The sequence below is a fragment of the Molossus molossus genome, unplaced genomic scaffold, assembly GCF_014108415.1.
Source record: "Molossus molossus isolate mMolMol1 unplaced genomic scaffold, mMolMol1.p scaffold_m16_p_10, whole genome shotgun sequence".
NCBI lineage: Eukaryota > Metazoa > Chordata > Mammalia > Chiroptera > Molossidae > Molossus > Molossus molossus.
In genome coordinates this window covers 64,922,031-64,932,701 of record NW_023425345.1, presented here as the reverse complement: position 1 = coordinate 64,932,701, position 10,671 = coordinate 64,922,031, and the positions used below count along the sequence as shown (strand labels likewise).

Here is a 10,671-nt window from a genome sequence, read left to right as displayed (position 1 = left end):
ACAGGGACCGGGAAGGGGGACAGCCATTCCTGAGCAGCCATTAGGTTTGAAAGCTGAAAATACGTTCGTATTTGGGGGCGCGCGTGGAAGGGGAGGGGTCTCGGCAGTGACTGCGGTGGGAGGCTAGAAGCGGTAGGTTGGGCCGAAGGCAGGGAGGGGTGCTGCAGGGGCTGGAGAGGCCGAGGTGGGGAAAAGGTCGATGGCATCGGAGCCGAGGGGAGCGGTGCAGATGGCCGAAGGGGGAGGCGGAGGGCGAGCCGAGGCCGCGGAGTTTTCCGGGGAGTGAAGGGGTGGCCATGCAGATGACTGGGTGGGGGGAGGGACTCCGGTGGGTGGCGGGGTGGGGGTGGAGTGTGCGCGAGTGTGTGTGGCTGGGCCGGGGGAGTCCGGGGCGGGGCCTGCACCCACGGCGACTGGGAGCGGGGGCGGGGCCGCCCTCCCCCGCCGCGCCGCTCTCGGGCGCCTGTGCGAGTGTGCGCGGGGGCGCGCGCGCGCGAGAGTCCGGGAGGAGGCTCCGGAGCGAGTCGGTCCTCGCGGCTCAGCCCGCTGCCCCGCGCCCCATGTGAGCGAACCGGGGAGCCAGCGGCGCAGGGGAGGGCGAGGCATGTGCACGGGCCGGGGGGTGCTGCCGCCGCCCGAGGAAGAGGAGGACGGCGGCGGCGAGGAGAGCGGGGGGCTCGCGGCGGCGGGCTCGGGCCGAGGGGATGCAGCGGACTGTGTGTGTCCGGCAGTAGCTGACGCGAGGCGGCGAGGAGGCGCTGGAGATCTGCGAGAAGGGCGACCGGGCGGCGGCGGCGGCGGCGGCCGCGAGAAGTAGCAGCAGGACGGGCGGCGGCGGCGGAGACGGCAGCCCTGAAATGCATTTTCTTCTCCAGCGGCCATGTTAACCAGGAAACCTTTGGCCGCCGCTCCCGCCGCCTACCCGAGCGGTAAGGAGGCCCGCGCCACCCCGGGGCCAGCCTTCGTGGCGCGGGCGCCGCTGCCTGCGGGACCTCGAACAAAGTCTCGCCGCGGCGGGCCCCCGGGCGGACGGCGCGCCCTGGCCGCGGCTCAGCTCATTGTTGCACGCGGTCCCCGAGGCCGCTCCGAGGGAGCCCTCCGACCCTGCTGGGTGGGGTTTGTCCCTGGCCTCCCACCGTCCCGGGCTTGGCGAGGCGGTGGCGCCCTGGCGGGCAAAGCACCCCGCGCCGGGCCTGCGGCCGCCTGCAACGTGGGCCGCCCAGCCCGGCCCAGCGCGGCTCCCCGCCGGGTCGCGAACTCGCGCACCCGGGCTCGACTTAACTTTGCAGCTGCCCGAGCCCAGCCCTTGGGTGCGTGCTGGGGATCCGTGTCCCGGACGCCCATTTTCACTGTCTCCGTGTCTCCCCCAAAGAGAGAGGGGTTCGCTGCCCTGAGGGGTGGGGCGGGGCCACCGGGTCTGGGTGACTTTCTCCCCCCTGACCCTCTTTTGTCTCCTCCCGCGCGTGGCTCCCAGGCCGAGGAGGGGACAGCGCCGTTCGTCAGCTTCAGGCCTCCCCGGGGCTCGGAACGGGCCCACCCCGGAGCGGAGTGGGGACCGGCCCGCCCTCCCCCATCGCCCTGCCGCCCCTCCGGGCCAGCAACGCTGCCGCCGCAGCCCACACGGTGAGACCCAGCCCGCGAGCGGCCTCGGGAAGGGGTGAGGGAGGGGGCACGGGGCATAAACACCCGGATTTGTGGGGTTCTGGTGCCTGGAGAAGAGAGGTCGAAAAGCTTGTGTCTCCACGCCCCTGGCCTGTAGCCTCTCCTGGACGCCGCCCTCTGTAACTTGGGCGAGCCCAAAGCTGCAGCCACAAAGGAAGATTCGTGGCGTGGGCCCCTCACTTCCCCTCCGGAGCCCGCCCACCCCTCGCTCCTCTTCCTCTGAACTTCCCTCCTTGCCTCCTTCCTCCTTTTCCCTCTTCTTTTTTTGTCCTTGCTTCCCAGAGCTCCTTTCCCTGACCCGGTAAACATCCCTCCTCCCCCCACGTTGGATAGTGGGTATTTATAGAAACAGATATGTGTTAGGGGACAGCCAGGCAGTCCTGCCCGGAAAATCGATCCCTCAAAGAGCCTCCCAGGCCTGTCTCCAGCCAACAGGGAGCACCATCAATTGTCCCCCGCGTGTGGAAGCATGTTTTATGAGTGCTACAGGTTTGAGCACAGCAGAAATTGTAATTAACATTAACAAAAATAAGAGCCACAGCAGCAGTCAGAACAACAAGCCACCCTGTAGGATTCTGCAGTTGCATGTTATTTAAAAGCAAGGGGCCAGCTTTGCTTTGGAGGTGGGAAAGGAAGGGTACCTGGTATCCCAGTGAGGGCCCAGTGGGAGTCTGTGGGTGCAGAGATTGGCCAGCTGGATTTGACTTCAGCTTGTACCTTTCCTCAAACCCAAAGATGGCCCTTGAATGGTGACTGCCAGCCTAGAGGAGGTGTGCACTTGGAAGAGGTGAAGGTTTCCCAGGTCTTATTTCCAAATGAATCTCCAGAGTAACTGCCTAAGATGGTTCTCTAGGATGCTTGCTAAGGATTCAGCTTTGTTTGTCAAATGAAAGTTGAGTTTTGTAGAAAAGACCATTTCTAGCCTACAGAGGAGCAGCTTTGAGCGTGATGTAGTATGGAGAAATTTGTTTATTAGGGGAGAATTTATGAGAGGATGGCTAGAGTGGAGTCTCTCCTCTGAGACCTGGACAGATGTGTACAAGTTCCATAGGAAAATGTTTTGTTGTTGTTATTCTTACTTATTTCTCTCTCTTCTCTCTCACTTTCTCTTTCCTGACACATTTACACCCATGGGCTAAGAATTCATTACACAGAAGTTTAACCAATCTGTGTTGGACCGTTGATGGTGGGAGAGCATCTGTCAGTAGGCTGGGTGATTTCTTATGGTTGAATCTTCTTGTCACAGTGACATTTAGTTAAGAACTTGCTGTTGTTTTTAAGAGTTTGGGTTTATTTGTTTGGAATTACCTGACAATTTGGAAAACGTAACATCTATTTTTTTTTCCCATGTGTGGATATAATCACATGACTTGGTGTTACTTGGGGAAAAATACTTGGTTTGCATCTGGACTCCAGTTTTATGAGGGTTGGCTTTGTTTGATCGTAATGAAATTAGAGAAAACGAAAGGTGCTCATTAGAAGAATAGTCTGTGGTGGACCCAAAATGAAAAGATGTGAGGGTGCTTCTTAGGACTCCTTATGAGGGATGCTTGTATTTTGCTGTGGTATCTGTCTGATTTACCTATTTTTAACTTACCTATAAACGTCAGGATGCTGTTAATCTTTAGAGCTTTGGTTTTGGAAGTGTGATTTGAGGTTTTGTTGTTTAGCTTTGATTTTATTTGCACAACATCACAGATTTCCTAGAACAGAACGTATAAAAGGACCACAGCATTTATGTGGTCTACTCCTTCATTTCACAGACGAGGAAACTGACAAGTTAACTGATTTGGTCAAGATTCCCTGGCCAATTCATATCAAGGCTGGAGCTAAAACCAGGCGCTCCAGAGTCTAGTTTCCACATATGCTTGAACTGCTAATTCTAGGAAATTATATTAATTTCACTATAAATGCCAGAACCTTTGCAGATCCTTATTCCCATATGGCTTTCAGAGTTTTGTAAGTGTTCATTTCCACAGCAGTTGCACCTGGGGAAAGCTGTTTTAGAATGAGTGGAGGAAAGGGCATTAATGAGAGGAAAATGATCTTGTCATAGGAGCCTGCCCATATTTTCCCTTGTAAATGATATAGTAGGTGGATATATGATTGTAAAGATTATGAACTTTGGAATGTATTAGTCCATTGCTCTTTTTTTCCTATCTCTATGGATTATTATTGTACACTTAGTCATTTTGTTTATCTCTGTTTGTCCTAAGAGTGTATCCAATAACTATCTTTTTTTTCCCTACTAGTTTATTTCTTTTCTTGTTGTGTGGGAGATAGTAATATACTTATTTTTTAATTCCCAAATATTAGTATGGTATCACTTTTATAAGTGTTCTAATGTTTAAAGCATTTTCAAGTTACCAGTTTTACCTTTATGAAGTAATTGGAGAAGAATGAATATTCCTATTAAAAATAGTACTATTTTGAAGAAGAAGTAGACATTTGACTCAGGGCCACACAGACCATCAGTTGTTTGAGGAGGAGCTAAAATTCCAATCCTTTTGGACTCGGTTCTATTCCCATAACACTATATACAACATTTCTAAGATGACTTCAGAGAAGTTTTGAAACGCCCAGAAATGTTAGCACAGTGAAATATCTGCTGTTTTCCATTTTACTATTGGCAAGATTAAAACTACCAAACTGGTTAGACTATGGTTCTTACCTAATTTTTAATACTAACCTATTTCATGGTCAGAGAAGGCTTTTGTAGGTCTCTCCATTTTAACTCATGCATTGTAGGTATCATTCAGTGTGTATTTTTTAAGAGGACAGGTTCTGTGCTAGGAAAGCATTGGCAAACAGGAATAAGCCACAATCTCAGGCTCAGGAGGCTGAGGGAGAGGTTTTCAGTATCCTTCAGTTTACAATTTAGTCCTGGCATAAGTATTCTGGAAATGTTTTGGCTTTTTTGCCCACCCCCCCCCCCCCCCGCATAGGCCAGTTAATTGTGCTTCCAAGTTTGGTTTTGATTTTAAAAGTTTTACAGTGTTTGAGACTCAAAGTCCCCCTTTACCAGAGCCTCTCACGTGAATCTCCTTAAGCTCTGGAAAGTTTTTAAGATACTACATGTTGCTTATAGGTGTTCTGTTGATGTGTCTGCTACAGGTGCTTTGTAACTGCTGCCATTTGCCCCCAAGCCTCTGCTGATGTACTCACTGCAAGCCTAACGTATTGTGACTTGGGTCACTAGGGACAATTTGCAATTCCCTGGGTGTTAACTTAAAGTTTTCTTATGAAGGTACAAAGGTACCTCTCAAGAATAACTCAGGTGTGATATAACAAGGATTTATTGACATGCCGTTTTCCATTCAACAGATTTATGAGTGCTTACCGTATGTTTGGGTTTATATCAATAGGGACTTAAAAAGATAAGATATACCCTGCCCGGGAACTGCTCACAGCCAGGTGGGTAAATCAGGTGTTAAAACACTTGCAGTAAGATGAAATGTGTTACAATATATCAGCACAGTAGAAGGGAAAGGGAATTTTACAGAAGAGGTGAGGATCGAACTGGGCATTGAAAGTTGATTAGGAGTTTACGGTTTAGATGTGTTTAGGAAGGAAAGGACGATCATAATAGTCCTCTTTTACTCAGTGCTATATTAAGCACTTTATGCGTTTTACTTTATTTAATCCTCCTAAGAGCCCCCTGAGGTATCTTCGTTACCTTCCTTTTTCAGATAGGACACTGTGGTCCAGAGACTAAGTACCTTGCCCAAGGTCACACTGTTAATCAGTGGTGGAGCTGAGACTCATTTCCCGTGTGTCTACTTGGAAACCCTGGACTCCTAACCATGATGAGAATGACCTCATCAAAAGCAGAGGAGCATAGAAAGCAATGGTGTTTGCACAGGTCTCAGGGAATTAATTCAGCTTTGTGACTCTCGGACAGAATAGTGAAGGTCGGAAAGACTCGGGTCATTTAGGCTCTATGTTTTAGAATCTCATGTTCTTGCCTGTGAGTTCTGTTATCTTTAGAAATGGGTGCAGTGTGGGCCTTGAGCAAACCAGCAGGGCAGTGTCAGAGGGACTCCTTTAGAGAGTCGCTCTAGGAGCACTGTGGAGAGAAGAAATTTGAGGGATTCTAGACTCAGAAGCAAGGGGGTCATGTTAGGAGGCTGTTTCAGTCGTCCTAGTGAGAGACAACCAGAGTGTGAGGGGAGATAGAAATGATGAGACCTAAGGATGACTTGGGAAGATGAGGAAGACATGGAGGAGGATGTCCAGGTATACAGCTTGAGTAGCTATGTGATGGTGAAGTCTTTTGTTTATCAGAAATTGAGGGTTAAGAAGGAAGAAACGGTTTTGGTAGAAAAACCATGAGTTGAGTTCGAGTTGCCTTCGGAAAGGCAGCTAATCTGTGGTTGGACACATGGGTCTTGACCTCAGGAGACATAGCTTGGGCAGGTCTGAGCTGGAGGAGCAGATGTGGCAGGTGTCAGCCCATGGACGGTTGTGATCATGGTCAACCAGGGAGAGGTATGGGAGTGAGTTGAGGCTTGAACCCTGTGGAACCTTTGAACCCATCTATGGGTTGGTGAACTAATAGGTAATACTATGGAGGAGACCAAGAAAGAGAAGACTGTCGGAAAGCTAGGAAGTGATCAAGTTAATTGGCTAAGCTCTCTTTAGTACTAGTCACTAACTTTTGTAATTATATTTAAAATTATGCAGAACATTAAAATTGCTATCGCAGAAACTGAAGTCCATTTCAGATGCTCAAAATGTTTTACTTTGCTATATCTTTTTAGGAGTTCCTAAAGCCCCAAAGTTAATTTTGTCCCTAATGAAATCTCATGCTTTTTGTAGCCTGTTTACTGGTAATGTAGGTTTTTCTTCTGAAATCTCTCCATACTGACCTAAAGAGAGTGGTTCTAATATTTCCAATTTTGGGTCCTTTTATTCCATGGTGTTTGAAAGACTACAGTGGGGAGGAGGGGTGCAGAGAGTGAGCCTTGGGAACAAAGGCAGTGGGCAAACCTGTACTACTTTTATATATACCCAGGACTTTCCTCGTTTTCATGGGCTGCTTGCTTTTGGCATAGAACAAGGATAAAATAACCTGTCCAGCTACCCTTACAGAAGATAAGTTCACTTAGCTTGGAATATCTGCTGTGTATGTAATCAAAGGGATCAACCAGAAGTCTTCTAGAAATCTGTCTGAGAAATAAAATCTCTCAGTCTATGAAATCACACTTCAGACATGCCCAAAGTAGACTGTATTCTACTTTGTTTTGAAGAACACAAACATCACTCCTCACATAGTTACTGCGCTTGCCATGTGTCATTTAACATGTGAAGGTCTTGAAATTTCCTTTTAATAGTTTAAATGTTCAGAAACATTTCCTGAATTATTATATTACATGTGCAGAGCACTTTTGTGCTTATAGTGGTATATAAAGCCCAAAAGGTAGGCCTGAAGAGGAGATAATAGAAAAAGTGCTGATGGTAGAGATTTCAGCTAGATTATTGTAAACTTCTAGAGGTCAGGGACTGCCACTTAGTGACTAGACCTCAGTTAACAGTGGTGGAGTGAATGAGATGGATTATGAATAACAAATTGATCTTTAAGATTTCATGTAGAAATCATCCAGTGGGATGCTTTAAGACTTGGGGTGGTTGTCTAAGGTGGCAAGAATTCCTAACTGAGAGGGATCTTGGCTTGTTAGTCCTCTCCCACCCCTCACCTCTTTGCAACAATAATGCAAAAGGAAGGAAATCCCATGAGAATCTCAGTAGAGGTGGGGGAGGGGGCTTGGTTTACACCATCCTTTTTGTTTAGACAGGAACATTCCGGGATGGCATGTGTGCCTGAAAATAGAAATCGCTACTTTGTATTCCTTGTTGGAAAGCTGAGTATCCCAGTAGCCCAGAGAAATACATGTCTTGAGAGCTGAGCCATTGACCAGAGGAAGGCCCAAAAGAGCATGATGGTTGGTTTGTTGGGCTGAATGGCCTTAAATGGTCATCACAGTCAGTGAAGCCCAGAAACTTTAAAAATAGGTTAGGGGTTTGCAAGATACTGCAGTGCATATCTGCGTGGAATCTCTCAAGCCTGAAAGGGCAGTTTTCTTTGCCACTGGATCATGAGTTTTCTTAGGTATAATCAGATTTCCAAGTAGTGAAGACTGGGAATGAACATACTAGTGTTTTCAGAATAGAGCTAGCTAAACGTTGGAGAAAGAGAAGTGAACAAGACAGGCTGGGTCCCTGCCCTGTGGTAATCAGGAAGCTATAAGAGGAGGTGTGAAAGGCGCCAGGACCTGGGGAGGTGGAGCCAGTGTAGAGTCGATGTGTGCATGCTTTCTCAGTATCCTTTTTCATCTGATATCAATTATGGATTGAGTGGAGCACCTGTGATGTGCTGGCTGTGTGCTAAATGTTAGGTAGAGTATAATGAATAAGAATGATACTCTCTGCCTCCACCAGGACTTTATTCTCAGTACCCTTAATATGTACAGCAAACTGCTCATCTGTTAGGTGCAGCATTTATGGGGTCCTTTTTTCAGGATTCCAGGTTTTATAGCCTTACCAAGACAACTAACCTTTTTATTTTGTAAGAGGCTATTGGTATCATAACCACTGTCCCTGTCAGGGTGTTCATGAGGTTCCTCTTGGACACACAGCTCTTTCCGCTTAGTAAACCTGACACTTGACTATAAATTCAAAGCAAGTTGGATTTGGTAAATGAGGGTTGGGGGGCTTACTTATAAAATATCCCATTTGAATAGACAGACCTCTTCTATTCTATTCATGTTTCCTTTCCAAATTCCAGATTGGTGGCAGTAAGCACACGATGAATGATCACCTCCATGTCGGCAGCCATGGCCACGGACAGATCCAGGTGCAGCAGCTGTTTGAGGATAACAGTAACAAGCGGACAGTGCTCACGACACAACCTAATGGGCTTACAACAGTGGGCAAAACGGGGTTGCCGGTGGTGCCAGAGCGGCAGCTGGACAGCATCCATCGGCGGCAGGGGAGCTCCACCTCTCTGAAGTCTATGGAAGGCATGGGGAAGGTGAAGGCCACCCCCATGACGCCTGAACAAGCAATGAAGCAATACATGCAAAAACTGACCACCTTTGAACACCACGAGATTTTCAGCTACCCTGAAATATACTTCTTGGGTCCAAATGCAAAGAAGCGCCAGGGCATGACAGGTGGGCCCAACAACGGTGGCTATGATGATGACCAGGGATCATATGTGCAAGTGCCCCATGATCATGTGGCTTACAGGTACGAGGTCCTCAAGGTCATTGGGAAGGGAAGCTTTGGGCAGGTGGTCAAGGCCTATGATCACAAAGTCCACCAGCACGTGGCCCTGAAGATGGTGCGGAACGAGAAGCGCTTCCACCGGCAGGCAGCGGAGGAGATCCGGATCCTGGAACACTTGCGGAAGCAGGACAAGGACAACACCATGAACGTCATCCACATGCTGGAGAATTTCACCTTCCGCAACCACATCTGCATGACGTTCGAGCTGCTGAGCATGAACCTCTATGAGCTCATCAAGAAGAATAAGTTCCAGGGCTTCAGCCTGCCTTTGGTTCGAAAGTTTGCCCACTCCATTCTGCAGTGCTTGGATGCTTTGCACAAAAACAGAATAATTCACTGTGACCTTAAGCCCGAGAACATTTTACTAAAGCAGCAGGGTAGAAGTGGTATCAAAGTGATCGATTTTGGCTCCAGTTGTTACGAGCATCAGCGTGTCTACACGTACATCCAGTCCCGTTTTTACCGGGCTCCGGAAGTGATCCTTGGCGCCAGGTACGGCATGCCCATCGATATGTGGAGCCTGGGCTGCATTTTAGCAGAGCTCCTGACCGGGTACCCCCTCTTGCCTGGGGAAGACGAAGGGGACCAGCTGGCCTGTATGATTGAGCTGTTGGGCATGCCCTCCCAGAAACTGCTGGATGCGTCTAAACGAGCCAAAAATTTCGTGAGCTCCAAGGGTTATCCCCGGTACTGCACTGTCACGACTCTCTCAGACGGCTCTGTGGTTCTCAACGGAGGCCGTTCCCGGAGAGGAAAACTGAGGGGCCCACCAGAGAGCAGAGAGTGGGGGAATGCACTGAAGGGGTGTGATGATCCCCTTTTCCTTGACTTCTTGAAACAGTGTTTAGAATGGGATCCTGTGGTCCGCATGACCCCTGGCCAGGCTTTGCGGCACCCCTGGCTGAGGAGGCGGTTGCCAAAGCCTCCGGTGGGGGAGAAGACGGCGGTGAAGAGGATAACCGAGGGCTCTGGTGCTATCACTTCCATTTCCAAGTTACCTCCACCTTCCAGCTCCGCTTCCAAACTGAGGACTAATTTGGCACAGATGACAGATGCCAATGGGAATATTCAGCAGCGGACAGTCTTGCCAAAACTTGTTAGCTGAGCTGAGTCCCCCGATGCTGGTAATCTGAAAGATACAATGTTGCTGAGCCTTATTGGGTTGAAAAGGAGTAGCTCAGACCTGTTTTTATTTGCTCAATAACTCGACTCATTTGTATCTCTTCAGCACTTATTTTAATGTAAGAAAGTTGTTTTGTTTTTATAAAATACATGGGGACAATGCTTTAAGTTTTTATACTTTCTGAAACTGTTTTTGTGTTCTAAAAGTACGATGAGCCTTACTGTATTTAGTGTGGCAGAGTAATAAACATCAGTGGCCGGCCATTGATTACTTCATGACTGCCATGCATTTACAGATTGGTGTCAAAGACATTCACTATGTTTTTATGGTTCATAGTATATTCTCCTCCAGGTGATTGCCCGAAGACACCCCCTTCTCTCTCTCTGCTCCAGGTTCACGCACAGGTGTAATGTCCTACTTCTGTTTTGCATAGGTTATCTGGGTGGTAGTTATGGTGGGAAGAGAATGGTCAGATTGAAAATGATGTTCTAAGAAAATTGCACCTTAGAGATACTTTTTTTCTGAAGTCGTGCTCAAATAATAAAATTCCCAAGGCTTAAATGTCCACTTAGCATTCTGACATTCTCAAAGCTGGCCAA

The 10,671-nt window shown here is 48.5% G+C and overlaps 1 protein-coding gene across 1 annotated transcript; it reads left to right on the top strand.

The window, feature by feature from the left end:
* The first annotated feature begins 465 nt into the window (after positions 1–465).
* Positions 466–10,233, top strand: DYRK2 (dual specificity tyrosine phosphorylation regulated kinase 2). Its single transcript, XM_036251711.1, has 3 exons — positions 466–929; positions 1,475–1,623; positions 8,447–10,233. The coding sequence occupies exons 1-3, from the start codon at positions 881–883 to the stop codon at positions 10,052–10,054; spliced, it is 1,806 nt and encodes a 601-aa protein (XP_036107604.1). The 5' UTR covers positions 466–880; the 3' UTR covers positions 10,055–10,233.
* The last annotated feature ends 438 nt before the right edge of the window (positions 10,234–10,671 follow it).